We start from the raw sequence: 22,351 nt of genomic DNA, 5'->3' as shown, positions 1-22,351 counted from the left end.
TCCGAGGTCTTGTTTTCCTAAGCTATAGTCTGGAATGCGTAGGGAGGGGCAACGGTGGTTGTGGGCAAGGATCCCGGGCAGCTCCAGTCACCGGTCCCAGCCTGGCCTTTCACCTTCAAGCTCTTGGGTCTGCTCTTATTAAGGAGCAAAATGTTTCAATATGTGGCGCTTTGGGGGAGGGACGGGAGAGAAAATCGGGATATTGTTGAAAAGGAAATAATGAATAACGCCCTCCAGTCTTGAGCGGAGCCCCCCACGCGGGCAGATCTGGGCAGATAAAGTATGCTTTCTCCTGAAATGGAATCCTGTCCCATGCCTTTTGGTTAGAAATGTCCAGAGTCTGTAGGAAAAGCAGGGAGTGCAGGGGAATGATGCTAAACTAGCTTTGTCAAGGTTCCAGAACCAAAGCATCCAGGAATCCAGGCACTCCAGAAGGAAGAGAAAAACCAGCACTCCAGGCAAACAAAAGTGTGCGTGCCTGCTGCTATTTTTACAAATTGCTTTGCCTCCATCTCCACTCTCTGTTGCCTCTGCCCAGACACCTAAATAAAAATCTAAGACTCACTACCCTGGTCCCTAAGAGCACTCCAGGTGGGCCAGGTGAGCAGTTCCCCCTGGAGACTCTTGAAGGGGAGTGTAAAGATGTGAAACCTGCCTACCCCATTATACAAAGGCAACTGGACCATATTGCCAGCAGCCTTGGGGAATAGCCTGTTGGGGGCAGGGGAAGGCATCCTGATCAGACCAGGGTCTCTGAAACCTGAGCCCCATCCAAGACCCTTCCACAGGGGAAAGAGAAGTGAGTAACATTTTAAATCCCAAGAAAACAGAAGTTGAGGCCAAAACAACTTGTTAGTGAGTGCTTTTCAATGCTTGAGCTCCTGAAAAAACAAAAAACCAAAAACTACTCAACATAGAGGTATCTCTGTGATGTCTGCATTTTACCTAGCTCTAAAAGAGAAGGGAGTCAGAAAGTTATTCCTGAGGGGATCAGATAAGGGGCAAGTAGGAAAACAGGAGCCTGAATGGGCATGAGTGTGTACTACTAGAACGCCAAGTCTGGAGAGACATTATTTACACAGCAGTACATTCAAACTTTCCCAGAAGTGTTCAGCCTGGCCTCCTTAGTCTGTGTGTCTGTGTGTGATGCTGTGTGGTTTCTAAGTATTCCTAGAGATTTCCTGGTAACATCGGGAGGTTTCTGGAAAGGCAGCTGGGGACAGATGGGTGGCTGTCTTTTTTAGAACAATTTTGTCAGACAGCAGTTGAAATATTGATAAGAAACCGGAAATCAAATTACAAGAGGGGAAAGCCAGAGGAGGAAGAGGTGTGGGGGGGGGGGGGGGGGGGGGGTGCACAGAGCTGGCCACGGCAGGCTGGGAAAGCTGCTGCACATACATTCTGGTGGGCATAGGCTTACCTGAGCTGAGGCTGCCTCTGAGCTTTGAGCAAAGAAGGGCCACCAGGTTCAATTCTTCACTGTCAAAATCCCCAGAGCTGGGTCATAGAGTACTGTTGCATGTGCAGTCAGGACATCCTAGAGCTCCCAGCTTAGTTGGTAAGGGTGTCTTTTAAGGTTAGTGTCACCTGGCATCTACTGGTTCCTGCCCCTCTGAGGATCCCTCCGTCCCCTTCCTCCCTCCATCTCATCTTTCCTTTCCCTCTTGACCTCCCTGGTGCCCTGGTGGGGAATCTTGTCCTCCTGGTCATTTTTTCCCCTCCTTGCACTGGTGTTCAGAGAAAATGGGAAGAGTGAAGAAAGAAGAGCTGAGGTCTGAATCAGCAATGGAAACAAACGCCTATGCCAGAGAACAAGTACCTAGTTACTGAAGGAGTGAGTGCCTGTGTTGTGGCTTCAGGAGTCAAAAAAGCTGGAATTTGTTAGTAGGAAGAAAAGTACTTTATCAGAAACACATTGGCTGCTGGAGAAGCTGCGGGATCGCCTTGTTAAAGGTGGTTTCAGAGAAGGGAGGAAAAGAGGGAGAAGAAGGAGGCAGCCCCCAGTCTTAAAGCAGGGGACAGACTTGCACAGGCAGAGGCTCCTGGCGCCCTAGGTGGCGGTGCTTCTCTAGCCCATGTATTCCGATCTAATAAACCACCTTCTCTGCCCTGAAGCTACCTTCTGTGCCTCCGAATAGGAGTGCCCTATGTGCACCATCCTGGGCTCTGCTGCTGACCTGTTTCCTTTCAAAAGAAGGAGATGTTAGATCCTCTGAAAGGGGTCTCCACAGATCTCAGAACCGAGTCTTCCTCCCTAAGGCTCCATACCTGGATGGAAAGAGTGCCTGCCACCAGCCTGACTTAGTGGTAGGGAGGAGGGACAGCCAAGAAGATCTCTGGCCCAGGGCCTATGCTTACTCTCTTATGATCTGTTCTCTGGTGGCCAACAACTTGAAAAGGACTGCTCTCCCCTTCCCAAGGACCTTCTCTGTCCTCTAACCAGGATGCATTCTTCAGAACCCCAGGCATGAAACCTCTCAAGCCCTTGTGAAGCCTGCAGCATCTGGTTTATACTAATAGAGAGAGCTGGTTCAGTCTTCACGGTCTCCTGGCCTGAAGGCCTATGGGGCAGAGGCAAAGAGTCACCAGAGGTTTCTCAAAGGACCAGACAGCGAGGAGCCCTTCACCTCCCATTGCCTTCTCTATCTGGATCTTGTCCTCACCTTTACTACATTTGAGTTACTTATATTTTTCCTACTTAGGTTGCTTCTGAAGCCTTGAGGATCCTTCCTCTTTAGCACAATATGTTTCAGACAGTCCCTGACATGTCATCGTACGTCAAGGTAAGACTAGACAGCATCTTTAAACAGGCAGTGTTCTTCACATAACGCTCCCCCACCTCTGCTCCAGACCTTTGATTTGGTCCTCCTTCATCCAGGAAATAAAAAAGAATGAAGTCTTGGCTTTTCCATCATCAGGGCAGCACGTTGGGGAAACAGGGTGTATATTGCATGCTCAATGTGATAGATGTGTGCACATGGACATGTGTGTAGCTATGTGCAAGTACATGGGTTCAGTTGCTTCTTTTACTGGATGGACCTGCTCAGCCCTCAAACCCACCTAAAGGGCCCATCCCTCAAAAGCTCAGATTTCTGTATTTGACAGCTCATCTAAGGGGTTGTTTTCCACTTTCCACAACCGTTCCCAAGAATGTAAACAAACCTAGACTGGGCCATCTGGGTTACACGTTCAGTGAAAATTCCCTGGCGGGTGGGGTGGGGTGAGTGTACACTGAATGGCCTTGCCCAGAGTAGAAACTGGGCCTCACTCTGCACAGCCAAGAACCCAATGGAGGAGGAAAGGTGCCCCCTTTAGAACTTCATCCTGAAGTCCTGCCCCAGGTGCACTGCCCACGCCTCCTCCTGCTGTCACAAAAAGGGAAGGCAGGACATGGAGCCATCTGCCAGAACATCTACAATATGAGTTTCTTAGGTCTAAGGAGCAAGCACTAATCAATTGTCTAACACCTCAGAAACTTGTTGGCAGTGGAAAGCATCTACTCTCATTCTGCCTGCTGTCTGAAGCAGCCATGAGGGTGATCGCTTCAGGAAGAGACCAGGAGGATTGCTCCTAGAGGAGGGACTAAACAAGGATGGGAGGGGAGGGAGAGAAACTGGAGTAAAACCTTATCAATAATTAGCCCTTGCAGAGATGGATGGATGGCTGCCAAGAGGTGCCACAGTAAAGAATGAGATCAGACTGGGACAGGCAGGGCCCTGGGGGTTCCAGTTTTATGGAGGTATAGCTCCTACCCGCACCTCTCCCAGCAAAAGAAGCCCAGCCCAGGGGCTCTGCCAGTCTTGCATGCAGTGTTCTAAAGGGCCTTCATCCTGGGCTGCAGCCTTTTTCTAGCTCACACACCAGGTCCCAGAATCTCAGGGATAATAACTCTCCAAAGGGGAAAGGGGGAAACCCAGGGTCTGACCCAGGGTTAAGGGTCATGGAGAAAGCAAGCTGGTCCAGGACAGAGTAGCAAACCAGCCTGGGGTGGGCAAAGAGGCCCCATGAGAGCTGCGGGCTGCCACAGGAGCCGCTTGCCGCAGGAGCTCTTTTCAAGGGGGAAAATGGATTTTTCAGCGGCCACAAAGTTTGTATTGTTGCACAAAGGAGTTCATTGATGTTGGTGAAAGTTCTGCGTGGCAGGACAATCTTCAGTCTGTTCTGCAGGCTTCCTTCCCCGACCATTTGCCAGAGGGGCACAAACTGCCAAGCCCTTGCTGTTCTCTGTCTGCACCAGCTCAGGGTTGTTGACAAACAAGGGAAGCCTAGGTGACCTGGCCCCAGGAACCAGGAGCTAGGCTCTGCCCTAAGGAAAAGGGGGACCTCCTCACCCAGTCTCTGGGTTACTACAGACTGAGGGCTCAGACCTGGTCTTGCAGGAAAGTACTTTTCAGGGTAGGAATTGAAGGAATTAGAGAAAAAGACAAAGGAACCTAGGTAACACTTCAAGATGCCCATATGCAGTCCTATTGACTAGCTATGGTCTTATTGAGAGCTGCCTCCCCTTTGCCAGGTCCTGTTCTGAGCGTTGTATTTGTACAGGACTAGTAATAATGACAGTCTGTTTTGCACTGAGAGATTAAAATGTGACAGAGTTTGTAAGGGAGCAAGTTCAAGGAAGATACTAAGGAGAGTATACTGACTGTCAAAAAGTTCTAATATTCATGTTCACCATAGCCCTTTGAGATGCATCCTATTCTGTGACCATTGTGCAGAGAGGTACACTGACTCAGAGAGGTTAAGAGTCCAGGAGAATCCAGTGGTCCAGCCTAAACTTTCACACGTGGAATCTGAGTTAGTAGGTGGATAGAGAGGACCAGAGAACCCAATGCAATAAGTCTGCCCAATAATAACTTAGCACTGGAAAAATGTGAAATTCCTGTTCCATCGAATGGGGCATTTCCTTGAGATCTGATATTCACACATATACCTGCACAAGCCTGACAGGGTTCTCCTCTTTCTGCTTTCCACTCTACCAGCCTGAGGATTCTGCCCACACTGCTTTTGGGGGTGACATCTTCCTTCTCCCTGGACTTAGACAAAGGGAGGCTGCTGGGTCCTGAACCTGCACAGAGATACTGCCCATAAGTTTCTGGCATGTAGGTCCAGAAGCTGTGCTTCAAGGATACTGGCCCGTATTTGGAGAGGATATTGTATGGGGCTACTGGGAGGTCGGGTTGGCTGAGATTCCAGAAGTTGGACCCACCCGCGACCTCCATAGTCCCCATCACGGCGGCGCCACCACTGGATGAGGGTCACGACACCCGGCTGGTCTCCACCTCCTGTCATCCTGGGCTCTCTGGTCAGCCTCCGACTCCCTTGGGGTTTTCTCGAGGACGCCGAGTGGTCTGGGGGTTCGGCTTCCAATTGTCTGGGGCTCGGGTCTCCGAGACCCTCCTGGCCTGGCCCCCCGCGCGGCTCTGCAGGCGCTGCGGCCTCCCACGTAGAGTTTTGAACAGGGTCGGTGCTAAGGCAAGAACTAGCGTGGAGAGCGGGCAGGGCTAACAGAGGCTCTAAATCTTCCTTCAATCTGTGAGTGAAGTCTGAGAAACAAATTCAAAGCAGGCGCTCCTGCAGAGCCTTCCTGCAGAAATATTCCCCAGCATTCAAGCGCATCCAGGGGCGGCTCAGGCTGCCTTGTTTGGCTAAGGTCAGACGAGACTCGAGTTCTCCAATAAAAATAAATCTCAAATTAATTATGGCCTCGAGCGAGAGGCCAGACACTTGAAGCTGCAGTTGTGCAGTCTGGAGTTTTGGCGTTCGCCTGCCAACCCCTTCCCCCAACCCCTCCTCCACCTCTTCCCCTCCTGCTTTGCCAACTAGAGAGATACCCTCTGAATCGTTGGGGAAGAGAACGCAAGGGGAAGGCTCTGCCAGAGACGTTTTGCCAGACCTAGCATCTTTAGGAACTTCAAATGACCCAGAAATCATCTGGTCCGGAGGCACCCCAGGGATCGGGCTCCGATTATCCCGTCCGTCCTCCTACTCCCGGACCAAAGGAGCCCGGGAAGCTTGCGTCTGGAAAGTCTTGACCCGGTCAAAAGGGCTGACATTGAGCGAGCCAAGACACATTTTGTCGGCGTTTCCCTCCCTGGGGAAGCAGGACTTCCGCATCTTTGAAATTGTCAAGTGTATATAAAGCAAGTCATCTCATCAATGCTTTAAAGAAAACACAAAATAAAAATGTTTCCTAACTATTCACCTACTTGGATGCGTCTTCTGTACAACTTAGAAATGTGCGCCAGGATGCAGGATGCTTTGTTGTTGGAATAATTTTTCCAGTTTGTGCTTATACAAACATACATGTATACATATATGTGTGTGTGTGTGTGTGTGTGTGTGTGTACATACACACACAGACAGACACACATGGCCTGACTTCTACGGCTTCCTCTGACTTGAAAATCAAGAATGGGCTGGTGGAACAGCAGCGAAGGTACTGGTACCAACTCCCAGCCCCCAGCCCTGCCCAGTCTGGGAAAGACTGAAGCCCACAGTCCTTAGAGCGCCAGGAAAGAGGGCGTGCACCACTGTGTGGGCAGGGGCTGCCATTCCTGAGCTGGACTGGTAGACAGGGAAGAGAAGTGCCTGAGAGAGCCAGAAAGGGGTGAGGGGTAGGAAAGGGAAGGGGAGTGAGAAGCCAGAGAAGGGGAGGGACCTTCTCTCTCAGCACAAGACAGTTTTCATTTGCAGCAGGCCTCACCGCAGGCTCTCTATCAATTTGTCTCAATGCAAACATTCAAAATATTCTCTTTGGCTGCTCATGAAAACAATGTGAGCTGCCAGGATCAAACCATCTTTCCAGATGTCTGGTGGTAACCACATTAAACAGGGCAGACTTGTTTACTGTTGTGTTTAGTTAGGGCTTTTCCCCCCTTTAAAAGACAGCCAGGAGGATCGAGTGGAGCACCATCCCCAGAGTTACATAAGCAGGCAAACTCAGAGTGACAACACACAACACGGGATAGAAGGAATCTGATATTCTATCCCAGATCTGTTCAAAACTGGGGGACAGTACCTTCTTCTGTGTGGAGAACCCTGTGAATGGAGAGCAGGTTCCAATGGAGGGGTCGGTGGTAAAATGCCAATAGATTGCAATGATGCCTAAGCCTGTCATGCCCAGGGGTTGCCTATGCCAGTGCCCCCACCCCCAAAAATTGTGAAATTGCTTTAGTGTCAGTTTTGCAGGCAGAGACAAAAATACTGTGTAGCTGAGATGGGGGTTCAGTCTTCATTTTTATCTGGCTTCTTGTTGAACAACACGGATGAGAGAATGAATTGCTCTCAATGAAGTTAGGGGTTATCCCAAGTGAATTATTCCAGTGAATGTTATTCAGCAATGAAGATGACTGTCATTCGACAGATAAACAGAAGTTGAAAAGGAAAACCTGGTGATTGTCTGCTATTTGGTACTGGGATGTAGGAGGGGGTTAGTGTTAGTGATTAAATGGGGATTGGCTATTTGGGGCTTTTGTAACTGTCCAGTGCCTGGAAGAGGACCCTCTGCATGGAGAAATAAACACTCCTTTCGGATTGAAAGAGGCACAATATAGCTTGGGTGCACCCTCCTGAAAGCTACGTTGTCGTTTGAATGTCTGTAGAGTCTGGGCTGAAAAGGAAACAATTTGGGGTTTGAAAGGATGTAATTCATTCTTCCTTTCCCTTTAACCTCTTTCCTCTCTGGAAAGCATGTGGAAACGCTGAAGGGAAGAGCAAGAGGGCGGGCAGCCCGGCCGCAGGCAGGAAAGGGTTAAGGCTGATTTCTTTTAATTGAACTCCAGAACTGGTGGCCCCAGGCAAAGGGGGGGACTGACCCCGCTAGCGGTAACCAGATGTGGCGGTCCCAGGGGAGCCTCGGAGCAGACCCCTGGATTGAGAAGCAGACAGGAGGAGGGGGAGTGGGCCCGGCCCCCACCCCACCCCCCACAGTAAACCGAGTCTCAATTGCTGGCAGGCTGCACCGCCACTCCAGGTCTGGTCACGTTCAGACCCGTGTCTGTATTCGAACCCCAAATTGGAGCTGAATTGATGAGACTAATTTGGATAGGGGGGAGGGGGAGGGAGGGAGGCGAGCGAGCGCAATTGCTCCTGAAGAAATAAAGAATTAATAAGTCACCTTTTTGCCGCCGTGGACACCCTTTTGATTTTTTTCTTTCCAATTTATTCGGATCTGCTCTGGATTTTTCCCCTCTTTTCCCGGGAGGACTCTTAAATAATAGTGAGAAAGTCCACAGCGTGGCCTGAAGAGCGTGGAAAAGGTAACCTGTTTTCGAAGTCTGGGTGATGGGAGTCAGGCCGCGAGTGCCGGGACCCCAGAAAAGCCTTAACTAGAGTGCTCCGGGGTCCAGCAGGGGAGGCGGGGGATAGCAGAGAGAACCGAGCCGGTAAAGCGTCCCTAGCTTGGACCCTTAGATGGTCTGTTCTCATCCAAGGTGGGGTCTGTGCTGAGTCGTGGCTTGCCGCGCTCCAGGGTCCTGCTGCGTAGTAAGGAGGGCAAGCTCGCCCTTCTGTCAGTTCCTTGGGATCTGCGACTGTATTGAATGACCTGGGCCGTCGGGTCCGGATAGGTGAGAGGATTTACCAAGAAGCCTAGGTTGCGGCTGATCTACCTCCTTAGCGGGTTGTCGGAGCCCAGAGTCGAGGCGCGCCAATGCATAGGCACCTCTCTGCTAACAATGCTTGAGGTATTGAGTCCCACCCTTGACAGGTCAGCTCCACGGGACCCAGAATTCGCGTGGAGCCGCTCCGGAGACCAGCGTTTGGATGCAAAAAGTCCCTTCGGGTTTTCTTTCTTTCTTTCTTCCTTCCTTCCTTCCTTTCCTTCTTTCTTTCTTTTTCCTCCTTCCTTCCTTCCTTCTTTCCTTCCTTCCTTCCTTTTTAAAAACAGTAGGTTTGCTTTGATCTGCATCCGAATCTCCTCTGGCGGTCAGCATCGCCAGGTTATCCCCTGTCCTAGCAAACTCTCCCGCCTTCTTCCTCTCATCCCCAAAAAAGTTTGACTCCGGCTGGAAAAAGCATTAATGAATGTATCTGTGGGAAGAAACGGAAAGTGAATGAGTCAGGAGGGCCACCTTCGGCCAAAGGCCCAAGGGAAAGGAAAGAGGCCAGAGGCAGTTGGCTTTGGATTTGGGGGGAAGGTGATGGGGGAGTTGCAGACTTCAGGAATCAGGGAGCGGATGCTGGGCGTGGACCCCGTCATTGTTCCTGGCCAGCTCTTATCTCCCAGGAGCAAGTATCCTGTGTGCGCAGTGCATGAAAGTATCTGGGCATCTCGCGTATATTTATATAGCGAGTGATGCGAAAAGCAGGGCGAGGAGAGGAAGAGGGGGTGTGGGGGAGGGAAGACAAGAGAGAGCAGAGAGGAGAGGGCGAGACGAGAGAGAGAGAGAGAGAGAGAGAGAGAGAGAGAGAGAGAGAGAGAGAGAGAGAGATAGGACTTCCTCCCCGATCGCAAAGTGAAGTCACTTCCCAAAATTAGCTGAAAAAAAGTTTCATCCGGTTAACTGTCTCTTTTTCGATCCGCTACAACAACAAACGTGCACAGGGGAGCGAGGGCAGGGCGCTCGCAGGGGGCACTCAGAGAGGGCCCAGGGCGCCAAAGAGGCCGCGCCGGGCTAATCTGAAGGGGCTACGAGGTCAGGCTGTAACCGGGTCAATGTGTGGAATATTGGGGGGCTCGGCTGCAGACTTGGCCAAATGGACGGGACTATTAAGGTAAGCGGCAGGGCAATGGGCGCGGGGTGAGGGCCGACCGGGGCGGCGGGAGGGCTGGGCGCCGGGGTCCCGGAAGACGTGGCCGCTCTCCCTTCCTTCCGCGCCCCGGCTTCGCGCCGTCTCCTTCGGGTGGCGAGTCCCCGGTTCCGAAGAGGCCGGCCAGCCTTCCCGCCCAGGGCGATCTACCCCTCACTCCTTGCGCCACCGTGGAATCCTGCAGGCTCCCACTGAGCCGCCGGAGGGGCTGCGAGACCCGGCAGCTGAAACCTGGGGACCCTGGGCGCGGACCAGAGTCTCGGGCGGGAGATTGCCTGGTCGGTTCCCACCCGGCACCCAGACGACCTGGCCCCGGCGCCAGGCACTAGTCTGGCGGCCAGCTTCCTCACGCCAGAGGCCGAGATCAGCGCGGGCAGGAGCAGCGTTCGCCGCCGGCTAGGGTCCCCCGATCCCCGGGGCCAATTGGAGGATTAGTTGCGGGAGGGGAAGGGTGCAAGGGAGGGTGTCTGAGGATCCGGCTGAGCCGGCGGGTCCAGATGGAAGCCCCTGTTTACATGTCAGCCCGACCGGTTTCTCTTCCCCCCCTTCTCACTGCTGCTGCCCAACGATTTTGCGGACGCTGGCTGCCCGGAGCTAACGGGCCCGCCTCGCTGTTCCTCCGGCTAGGAATAAATCTCCTGGCTCTCCAGCTCCTCTGTGCCTCAGATCCCCGCACACTGTGCGTGCGCCAGCTTTAGAGCAAAGGATCCAGGAGCTGTCCTCTCAGTAAGAATTAAACTCCTTCACAGCCGTCTGCCTTGCAGGTGGCTGGTTCTGAGCCCAAGGCCTGGGGCTTGCCGATTCCACCCCCAGCCCCCATATTCGCTGGCCCAGCTTGGGTCTAGGTTGCAAAGTGCAGCCCAGCAGACCCGTGAGTCTGGGTTCCCTGTCACCTTCAGAAAGGCTGAGTGCTCCCTCTGAAAGAGGGAAGTAGGGCCAGGAGCAGAGAGGAGGGACACCCCCTAACGTGACTAGCCTAGGAGGACTTAGGAGAATGAATGAGAGCAGCCTGTTAGTTTCAAGGCTGCACATCAAGCAGGAATTGCTCTGGAAAAACTATCAGGCTGGTGAGGTGGGGACTAGCAGAGCCCCATTATCCAGAACCCAGAGGAATCCACTTCCTACTCATGGCTTGATGAAGTGGAGGTTAAGGTGTTGGCTTTAGAGAATTCAACAGATTTTTATCTTCTGGGTGGGGTCAGAGTATTTTTATTTTCTAAGAGTCTCTCTCTCTCTCCTCCTCCTCCTCCTCCTCCTCCTCCTTCTCTCTCTGTCTCTGTCTCTGTCTGTCTCTCCCTCCCTCCCTCCCTCCCTCTTTCCCTCCCTCCCTCCTTCTCTCTCCCTCCCTCTCTGAAACATGCTGACTGAAGTAAAAGGCACCAACTGAAGGAACTTAAAGACAGAGATGAGATAACCGATTGTAATGGGGTTTTTAACACAATCACCTAGCCACAGGTTTATCAAACTTGACTTGAGAAGGTTCTGAGAGGTGTGCTCTAGAGACCTGACAGTGAAGGTCAGTGGGCCCTGCTTCTCTGCTTCCTGTTGGTGTGTTCATGCAAGTGCCTACATCCCCCAGGCTCAGTAACCAGATGGTCCTCCTAAAATCTTCACATCCCCATTCAGAGCATTTTCTACTCACCCCCCAAAACCTCCCCTCTGATCCAGAAGGGTGGTAATATGGCTCCAGAGGCTTAATGTGGACACTCTGAGAAGATGTGAAGCAATATCTGTGCAGTGTTCAGACCTCTCAGCACAGACCCTGAGCCCTGGAGGAAGCTGTGGTCTGTACCCAGGATGTGTTAACCCCACACTGTGCACATTGGGATGGGCATGACAGGCATCAAGAGCAACCTTAGACCAGGAGGTTGCCACTACATACTGAAGATGGGAGTCAGGGCTCTTTTAGGATGAATAAAGGAGCTCATGAGCACCCCCCCCCCAAACCTCCCAAGGAACACCTTGTTTCTCACTTCCTGGAAGACTTAACTCCAAGGCTATCTATAGATCAATGGCTTTTCAAGCTCTCTTCTGAACACCAAAGGTTCTGGAAGATTGAGTCTTTAGTGTATCCTTTAGCCTTTTAGCTATGTAGAAGCCACAGGTTCCTGTTTATATGTGACGTTCTGATTTGGGGGATCCTAGACCTCACTTACATGATGGTTCAATTCCATGCTTGGGGTAGATACTGAAAGACACTGAATTGGAAGGAATGTCAACCAACTTCTGATCTTACTATATGAATTTACAACTACTAAACATCCTTGACCTTCATAATCTTCATAAAAGTCCCACGGAACTACTTTATACTGGTCTTTCCAGTTGCTTATATACTAAACCACTATCCTGCCTTCCATGGACAAATGTCAGAGGACACTATAAATCGAATGTAATCTGTAGATACAGACTTAGAGTATTTAGCTTGCCAGTTTGAACAGCCAGGAACAACCAGCACTGAGTGATTCTGTGATTTGATTTAATGCACCTGCATTCAATGCATCTTCCTCAATCACAAAATTTGAAAATACCTGTGGGTCTTGGTGCCCAGGATGTACATGGTCCAGGATGCCAGGGAAGTCTGACTTTCTTTACAGTAGCCCCCTGTTTTGTTTAGCATTCACAGAACACTTTGGGGTTGTAAGTGTCCAGTCATGGCTGCCTTTCCAAATTATGTTCTCTGCTTTTCTGAGAATGTCTGTTGGGAGAACTCATAGGGAAAGCCTTGGTTTGGTTTGTTTGCTCTTCTTTAGCTAGAGACAAGTTAATCTGCCATATTAAACAACACCCTACCCCACCCCTGCTCCCCACAGTGATATTATCAGTGCTGGAAAGCACGTGACACTGCTTGCTGCTTGAAGAAATGACCTGGTTTCAAACTGCTTCTTAGTTCTAGGCAGGTTTCCTTTGATCAGATTGATGCCATCTGTAGAACTCCGAATGTAAAGTGCACAGTCAAAGATTGGGAATCAACCAGAGAAGAGTTAGACATGAGTGTGAGCCCGGGAAATACGGAAAGAGAGGAAGGCCTGGGCGAAAACCTAGCTTCATGCTCGTTTCTCCACTTACTGTGTGGGTCATGGCAAGGCTCTTAGCTCCTGGGTCTCAGTTTTCTCATCTGTAAAGTAGGTCTAAAAAGCAGCTTCTTTAGATAAATCATAGTGAGGGAGGGTGAGATAAGATCTGTTGCTTTAGGTGGATGCACATTCGTTGAGCTTCATCTTGCCTTAGTACTTATAGAGATTTGTTGCTTACAGTAATAGAACGTGTGGGTCTGAGTTTAACATTCTGCCTATTTCATGACTTTGGTGTATATTTGTGGTGTACCTCTTGTGTTCTAAGGCTCTGTTTTGTGTATGTGGGATGATCAGCAGTTGAAAGTCTAGTGATGGATGCGCATAGAGACTAGTGCTTACACATGATACTGTACCAGCAGGAAAGGCACTGCTAATAAAGTGCATAGGAACCTGAGTAGAGGCACTTCTAAACAAGCACTAAAGGATGGTAGAGGAGAGAGGGAAGCACCCTCTGTGAACCAGAGGGGAGCCATATGCCAGAGAGAGGGTAGGCTGCTGCTCTTGGGGCAGAGAAATTGGGAAGGAGCTGTGGGAAAAAGCGGTCAAGAGAGAAGAAGAATCGGGGTAACCTTGCTTCTGTCCCCCTGGAGAGCATGTCACCTAAATTCACAAGATGGTCATTTTGTCTCTCCCCAAGACCACATGATTGCTTTCTAAAGTGGCTTCCAAGTGAACTGTTGTCACTCAAAAGCTTTCTCCTCATATTATTCAAATTCATAGGTGTGCATTTTTAAAGCTGTAGAGACTATTTATTAGCCTGATGCTCTTGTTTCACCTATGGGGAAATCAAGGTTCAGCATGCTGAATACAAAGTTCATGATCACAGAAGAAAAAAAGTGACAATTCAGAGGTCCTAGGAAATAGAGTAATGCTCTTACTACTCTAACGTGAAGATGTCACATATCACATCATGTAAAATTATAGAATACTGCAGAAAGAGAGCTTTAAAAGAGAAATCATGAAACATCTGGCACCTTAAACTACTGACACATCTGCAATTTAGTGACAAATATATACTCACTCTCTTGAATTACATCTGTACACACACACACACACAGAGAGAGAGAGAGAGAGAATTTTCAGACAGGTTTAGAAAACAACTATTTTCCAGAATAAATCTGCTTTGACTCTATGAATCATAAACAAAGTTTCCATTACCAAAAATTTCTATCCAAAATATACCATTACTTAAATAACCAGCAGGCCCCTTTACTGATGGCAGGCAGGTGTAAAAAAAATGAGGTTTTGCCTCTTTACGTAAAACACTTTCAGATATATTGGGACAGAACTAATAGATCTGTTTTCTAAACAGTGAAGCAAGAAGGCCTTTGGTAACAATCCCGTTAAATAAGATTTAAAATTTCAATGTCTTCTTTAGTTTGAGGTTGAGCACTAAGTTGGCATTGGTTTTAGAAGCTGTTTGGCTGAACTCAAACCCTTTTCCCCCTAGAAATGTAGCATTAGTCTAATTCCCAGCACATAAACAAATAAAGACAAAAATCTTGGCAAAATGTTTTTGCTGTTAGTAAACTTCCCTTTATTCTACCTTAAACCTCACAAAATATCCCCAAACTAAAGTCTCAGTAAACCTAAAGCTTGATATATAGGTTTTCAGATTAAACCATCTATATTTACTGGTTTAGACTAGGAAATCCTCTGCTCTAGTTCATCTAGATGATTGGCTGTATAATGTTGGCCTAGAGTATTTTTGTTGTGAATAACATGAATTTTTGAAGAATGAATTTAAAACCTGTCTATCTTTTGTTCAGTGTGTGTGTGTGTGTGTGTGTGTGTGTGTGTGTGTGTGTGTAAGCATGGATAGGCATATGGAGATAACAGGATATCCTGGGATGTTGGCACTCACTTTCCACCTTGTTTGTGATAGGGTCTCTTTGCTGTCAGCTGCTGTGTGCCAGGGTCTAGCTGGCTCAGGATCTTTTGAAGAATGTCCTCTTTAGACCTCCTATCTCCCAGCAGAAGCCCTGGGAATAGAGACCTGTGTTACTTCTGTCTGGCTTCATGTAACTCTGGGCATTCAAACTCAGGCCCCCAATCTTGTGTGGCAAGCGCTTTACGCACTGAGCCATCTCTCCAGCATCTTTTTGCTTGTTTGGGAAAAGCAGTCTGTGTCTCATTGGCTTGCCTCAAACTCAATGTACTTAAGCATGATCACAAACTTCTGAACTTCCCGTTTCACCTCCTGGGAGCCGGGACTACAGGAATATGCTCCACGCTGCTCTAGAATACATTTTTTTTGGTCATCTCAAAGTTCTGCAGGTGTTTTTCTCTGCAGAAGGCTACACCCTGTTTCATTTTCTGTTGTTTTCATATCTGCAGTGTCACATAGTAATACACTTCAGATTGTTTCTCCAGAGGTAATAAAAGGGATCACTGTGCCCTCCCCATGCTGCTACCCCTGGGCCTAGCATCTTTAAAATGAGGCAGTTGCTAGAATAACAGTCTTCTGTATGAAGTGGAGACTGTATGTTGACAAACCATATTGATACAACTGTCTGGCTGCTCTTGAGCATCAGACCTGATGACCTGACTTATATTCTCAACTAGAAGATGAGCTATGTATTCCAGTGGGGTTTATCAAGTGTCATCAGAGCAAGGAAAGAATGATCTGAACCGCACCAAAGAAGAGCTAAAGAAAAGTTACATGGATGGTTTCTTAGTCCTCGTTCCCTTGGCATTCACTCTTGCTGCAGACCTATGGGAGTTTATACTGCCACAGCTCCATTTCACACAGAATAAGTGGAAGTTCAGATTGGTGAGGCTGCTTGCCCAAGATTACAGCTAATAGGTGGCAGAGTTGGGCTTTTTAAGCCTAGTCCTTCTGATTGCAGGATGCCTGCTTCTTCGGCACACACCTGTCATGCTGCCTCCTGACGTAAATGAATCTGGAAGTTGGCCTTGAGGTATGGATAGACTTACATGTGATACTAAGGTCAAGGGCTTTGGAAAGGAAATGCATTGGAGACAGAGTGGAAAGATTAGCTAGAAGTAGATTATAGAATTCCTTAAATATTGTGATAAAAATTGGATCTTATAAAATACATAGTCAGAAATAATCGATGGTTAAATTTATGGTAGTCTACATAGCCATACAAATTCCTTAGTGACTATTCTTCCATTGTCCTCTTGCTGCTAAGTCAATAGAGATGACAGTGGCTTATTAGAAACGCTACTAGAAGCTTCTGGTGAGCCAAAAGGACAAGACAGTAGAGATGAGTTTGAGAAAACAGAAAGGTCCACCCGACACTGCTTACTAAGTAGGCACAAGCAAGGGAGGGAAAATTCCATTTCTTCTGCTGTTATAAAATGTGGTTACACAAGAGCAAGGCACATGCCTGCATTTCCAACACTTAAAATGTAGGGACAGGAGTATCGCAAGCCCAAGGACAGTCTGGGACACTTAGTGATGCCAAAGTCAGGCTGTGCCACATGCCAAAACCCAGTTTCAAAGAGCCAAGGGCTGTGAATTCAGTTCAGTGTTTAAGCATGCGCCTAGTCTGCACAAGACTGGGTCTGATCCCCAAAACTATGAAAAATGCTTTAAAATGTTGATTATTCCACATGCTCCTTCAAATATGACTCTTTGACCAGTGTTCTGAGGAATCTCAACATGAGGTACGTTTGTAATTGGGAGGTCTATCCTCGGTGACAACTTCAGCTCTTTTTAAGAATGAGTCAGCAGATAGTAAGAGACCATGCAGGAGGGAAGGTTGTTTCCCTGAGACTCAAACCAAACTTCTATGGAAATTCAGAGAAGTGTGACATGCTCTCGTGTGAGTTGGGCCAGTTGTCTCCTTTATGAGCGTTCACATTTCAGCTGATCAAACCAAGACACAGATACTTTTGTGCCTCATCCCTGTTAGATTAGAGACAGAAGGTCTAAAAGTGAGTATAGCTCACTTTCAGTAGTTCAGGCCAACTTTACAGCAGCTTCCAAATTAATCACACCTTAAGTCTATAAGGCATTTCATATCTTAGGGAGCAACACACTGCCATGTACTTTATGATCAAAATCTCAGAGTCCACAAGGTTTCAAACTCTCCAGGAAGACACAGACTGGAATCCTGTAGAATGATTTCCCAAGAGCAGGCCCATTTACTCAGCCAGAGCTTAGCATCCAAGGTCATGAAAGACTTATGTCACATTTCAGTGCACACATGTGAGAAGCCTGAATTAAAGGTGCCAAGGGAGCTTTAACCCTGCTTTTCTAGACATGTGTGGTTTTCACGTGTCTACTGGAATCTAACAGTCCAGAAGCAGACTTGTTCATTCTGAAGAGGCAAGCACTCATTGATTTTATGTGGAAAGGCATCTAGTCTGAAAGCAAGTAATTGTACACTACCATTCATGCAGCCAAAGGATGAAACAACAGCTTGATATTGTAGATTATTCAGCTTTTATGACATCTTTATGTTGACTCTGTTGGAATCCTCCTCTAAGCATATTGAAATTTTTATGTCTATGGAGTCATTTTTTATTTAGATATTTATCCTTTAATTCATACTCACTCATTTATTCATTCACCCAAATTGAATAGGCACAGTGTGCCAGAGATGGTCCACATCCGTGAATGAGAATAAGATGTCTTCTTTCTTTCTTTCCTTCTTTCTTTCCTTCTTTCTTTCTTTCTTTCTTTCTTTCTTTCTTTCTTTCTTTCTTTCAGATTTCTAGAGAGTACAAGTTTCTCAACTTCCTTATTTTGAGCTCTGTTAATCCACGATTCCAAAGAAGGCAATATTCTTTTGGGGGCAATATTTATACATAGCCTAATGTTATGACACATTAGGCATAGTGCCCCAAGGTTACAACAGTGTCGTGCTCCACAGCCCATCCTAGATGATAGTAGTCCGTATGTCTACAGTTTTGGAAGTCCAGAGCCAAGGAAATTCCTCCATCATCTCTCTTCCTCCAGGTCATCAATGTGTATATTAACATGGAGACAAACAGAACAAGTGAAGTAAAAAAGATGGTGCTTCCTTGTGACTCAGTAACAGAGCAGCATGGCCAAGGTGCTGTGTTTGTCTGCCAGTACCACAAAAAGAAACATGCAAACTGAAAAGATAAATGAGAAAGCTTGGAGAAGGTTTCTTTTACTATCAGGTGCAATGACCCACTTACAGATCAATAAGAAAAAGACTACTGGATGAGAAATGGACAAGGATACTGGAAAGAAAAATACAAATGAATAATCAACTTAAAAATCTCAAGCCTATGCATACATAAAGATATTCAAGTGAAAAGAGTAGAACTCTTCCCGTCATGACCTAAGAGGACAACAAAGATGAAAAGATTCATTAATGTGCCATGTTAGAAAGGACTTGTCCTTATCTGTATTCATTCAGATACTAAGGACATGAGCAAGATGCTTATTGCAGCATTTTTGTAATGGCAAAGATGAAAATGGTTTAATTTAATCATCAGTAAGGCACTAGATAAAGAGTTGCGGAAAATATATGTAAGAAGATGCCATGCTAATGTTTAATAGAATAAAATAATTCCTAAGAACACTAATTTAGAAAGTTCTCGATGGATTATTATCACATTAAAAAAATTCCAAACTGTGTAGTCCATTTATGGAAGACATTTAGGCAAATGTAGGTATGATTATTTATGTACAAATAATTTCTAGAAATACATACATTTAGTGGTTAAAACTAGGTGCCTCTCAATAGGAAAACCAGACATCTACCTTTCATAAATTCAGGGAATATCTTATTCTTTAATCATTAATATGTACTATTTTCAAAATTTAAAAGAAGCAAAAATTAAAACGATCTGTTAGAGATTTATTGAAACCATTCTAATCAAACCGCATGGATCCCAGAGACTTGAGATCTCATTTTGAGAAATTACGTGGCCACAGAGTCACATACCAGTCTGACCCAGGCTCTACCTCAACCAAGAGCCTGGGCAAGTCACCTGGCTTCTGCTGCTCACATGACATTTCTCTCTTTAACCATCCCATGTGCAAACTGAGTTACAATAACAACATTCTCTTCTAATCCTAAGTTCATACTGACCAGGTTGTGTACTCCTACTCTGTGACATTCTTTCTATCTAGTGTGGCTGCTCTAAGATCTTGTGCTATTGGGTGACTCTTAAGACCAGCCATTTGTTAGCTCTTAGGAGGTACTTTGTGAGCTTTTAGAAGCCCAGTTGTCTCCACTGGCAACTCATGGTACAATGGTGCTGATCCCTGTGTGTTGACACCATCTAAGAATAGGGTCCAACTGTGCACCAGGGTCTTAGACTCTTTTCTAAAAGTCAAGTCGAATTTAAAAACCAAAACACATTTGGCTCCAAGAGCCTTTACCCTGGACTTTTAAAAAATCCTATTTAATTGAAGGGAAATTGAATTTGTCTGGTTTTTATTCATTTACACTTAACTCTTAAGAAAACAATATTTTGAGGACTTATTTGATGTCTAAAAAGAATGTTGAGCCTCTTAATGAGTTTTCTGGAAGGCTTTTTATTTCTTTCTGCTTCTTAAAACAGGAAGTGGTGCAGTGCTATGGGCAAATATGGTCTGCCCCAGAAGGCCCCAATTCGGTGTGAAATAGTATCATGGGCCATGTGTTTGGACCCAGTGGCCCAACTAAGGCTTCTTTTGGTCTAATCTTTACCTAAGACTGGATGCATTATTCACCATCCATCTAAGGGGTATAGAAACTTGGATGATTACAGTCATAAGAAAAAACTTAAAAACCTAGTTATTAATCATGTTTTATGCACTGATGTCTGGCTCTTAAGATACATTTACTGGGCTGGTGAGATGGCTCAGCAGGTAAAAGCACTGACTGCTCTACTGAAGGTCCTGAGTTCAAATCCCAGCAACCACATGGTGGCTCACAACCACCCATAATGAGATCTGACGCCCTCTTCTAGTGCTGTCTGAAGACAACTATAGTGTACTTAATTATAATATAAATAAATCTAAAAAAAATTTACCTTGGTCCTTATATCAATCCTAAATATGTCTTTGTTCCATTTTGAAGCAATTAAGTAATTTCTTCAAGAAAGGAAGAGGCAATTATCAGACCCAATCCTATTATCTCCAAAGTTTGTGGAGCCTTATCACTATTAAAAAAAATCACCAAATTGACACACATGCGTCCATGTAGTTTGAGACTCAAAGCATAACTCTTCCCCACTTTTTTAGTATACTGGTATTGGAAGTTGATCCCTGGGCTGTGCATAAGCCCTAGGTAAGTGCTTTACCACTGAGCAATTCTCACAGGAAGGTTTCTTGCTTGCTTGCTTGTTTGTTTTTTAATTTACTATATGTTTTTAGCCAGGGTCTTGCAAAGTTGTTCAGATTGGACCTCAACTCGACCTTGGCAGGCATAGAAATTGCAGTCCTCCTGCCTGCATCACAAGGTTCAGCTCTAACCCAGCTTGTGAAACATACATAGATTTTGCTGTTTCTAGTTGCCATGACTCCTGAGCACAGCATGTGCTGGTTGCATTCATTAAATTGTTCATATTCCACCACTAATTATGCATAAAGACCTAAGCCTTCCCTGTGTATCCAGGAAAAAGCTAGCCCAGCTTTGTTAGCAAGTATACTGACAGGTGGGCAAGAGGTAGACTGGGAAATTAACAGGCTCTGTTTCACCATAATGACCTACAGAGGTCATTCAAAATACAGTTCTGTAACTCAACAAAGAACAAGAAGATGCCTTTACTTGACAATGCTACCTCTTCTGCCTCCTTTATTTTCACCTTTGTCCCCTCTTCCTTTAACTCCTGCTCCTCTTTTCTTCCTCTTGCATTCATATGTTCACAACACTACACATAGACTTTAAATAAGAGAAAGGATTTGGGCAGTTATGAGTGTTCTGCCACAGGTAAAGGAAATGATCGAGCAAGGCTGACCTCAGGCTCCAGTTTCTCTTGAACAGCATTTCTTGTAATTTCAAGGCAGATTGACTTATAACTGCATCCCAACCCACTACACATCAGTTCCTTTTATCAGCCCAAGTGAGACTTCCTGTGGACTGGCCCAGCTTCCTGATATATTTCCTTTTTCCTTTGGTAGAACAAAGAAAACCATAGCTCTGAGGATTGTTGGGAGCAAACATAATTTAGCACTGAAGGATCCATTATTTTCAAGTTTTGGTTCTCTATGCATGAGGCTAAATGCTCACCCTTGCATTTTTCCTCCCCCAGTATTCTGTTAGCATGCAAGGAGACCTGTGTGAGTTTCTGAGGGCTCAGTGACCCACTTGAGTGTATCCTGTTTATAGTTTGGTTTCATTCAAAAAATAGAAAATTAAGGCATCTGTTTGTATGACTGTTTAGGATGCTTCTCCAAGCAACCTCCACACACAGTCAACTTAATATGCCATTCTTCCAAATTCTTACAGAGTAATAGGGCATTGGGTAGAAAAGAAAAAAAGAAAGAAAGAAAGAAAGAAAGAAAGAATGAAAGAAAGAAAGAAAGAAAGGAAGGAAGGAAGGAAGAAAGAAAGAAAGAAAGACAGACAGACAGAGAAAGAGATTAGGTTTCAACATTCAGTGCCATAGGAGGAGAGAAGCGGGCAAGGATACCACCAGCATTGATGAAGAATCCATGTGCCCCAAAGGACATATCCCATAGTAAATGTGTTTTCCAGAGCGAAGGCACCAAGGCTTTCTCAACTCACAAGGACTTTGAGCCTTCATCTTCTTTCCTGACCATTGTCATCGCCCACCTAAGGAACCGAAGGGACATGTTCTGTATGTGCCACTTGAGCAGCTAAGCAATAATGTTACTAAGGCTCTTTGTTTGTAATCACCACTGATTTGGGATAGAAAAATAATAACACTGGAAGCTACTCTTTGGCATGGTCATCTCTAAAAGAGTAATCCATTGTGGTTAAGTGATAGTGTGTGTTCTTTTAGTCCAGTTCTCTAATGTCAACAGCTCTAGAAGAAAATGGTCAAAAGAGGTGTTTTTCAAAGAACAAAATAATTCAAATACTATTTGGAATGAAAAGCGTGGGTAAGGGTGTGCATCTGGTTTTCTTGGTTAACCAGGATTAGTGATGTCAAGTGGAAGTGACAGTCATCAATATGTATTATTAGCTTTCTGACACTGTAGTCTGCCACCAGCTTTGTACCCAGGCCTGTTACTATCAGGTATTCTGGAAAAAGACCACAGAATTTTCTTACAGAATTCCCTTTTGCCCTGACACACTGTAAAGAAGGAACCCGCAGATCCCATAATAAAGTGTCACTCAAACAGGATCTTTAATACAACACAGGACAGCCCCATAGGGTACCAAGGCCTCTGGGACACCTGGACTTCCTTCATTTTCCAGAAGAGAATGATTAGCTGGCTCCTCTGCTTCAGGAAATGGGCATGCAGACCATTTTCCCAGAGTGCTCTGGGGGATGGATCCTGTGGTTTGGGCTTGATGGTCTGGGTTGCTAAGCTGTTCCTTCTGGAGATTCACAGATCTGTATAGATTGTTCCGTTCTTCATGGTAGTAAGGGAACCACCAGGGCATCCCTCCTTGTTCTCCCTG

The 22,351-nt window shown here is 46.5% G+C and overlaps 1 protein-coding gene across 1 annotated transcript in view; it reads left to right on the top strand.

Annotated features, from left to right (window-relative positions):
• The first annotated feature begins 9,253 nt into the window (after positions 1–9,253).
• Positions 9,254–22,351, top strand: part of Fli1 (Fli-1 proto-oncogene, ETS transcription factor) — a 117,856-nt gene continuing 104,758 nt past the window's right edge. Inside the window, exon 1 of the mRNA XM_031345641.1 lies at positions 9,254–9,714. Coding sequence (XP_031201501.1) covers positions 9,697–9,714 — 18 coding nt within the window. The 5' untranslated portion in view covers positions 9,254–9,696. The remainder of the gene's footprint in view (positions 9,715–22,351) is intronic.

The sequence above is a fragment of the Mastomys coucha genome, unplaced genomic scaffold, assembly GCF_008632895.1.
Source record: "Mastomys coucha isolate ucsf_1 unplaced genomic scaffold, UCSF_Mcou_1 pScaffold23, whole genome shotgun sequence".
Taxonomy (NCBI): domain Eukaryota; kingdom Metazoa; phylum Chordata; class Mammalia; order Rodentia; family Muridae; genus Mastomys; species Mastomys coucha.
The sequence above is the reverse complement of the archived record's forward strand: the minus strand, read 5'-3'. Positions and strand labels throughout refer to the sequence as shown.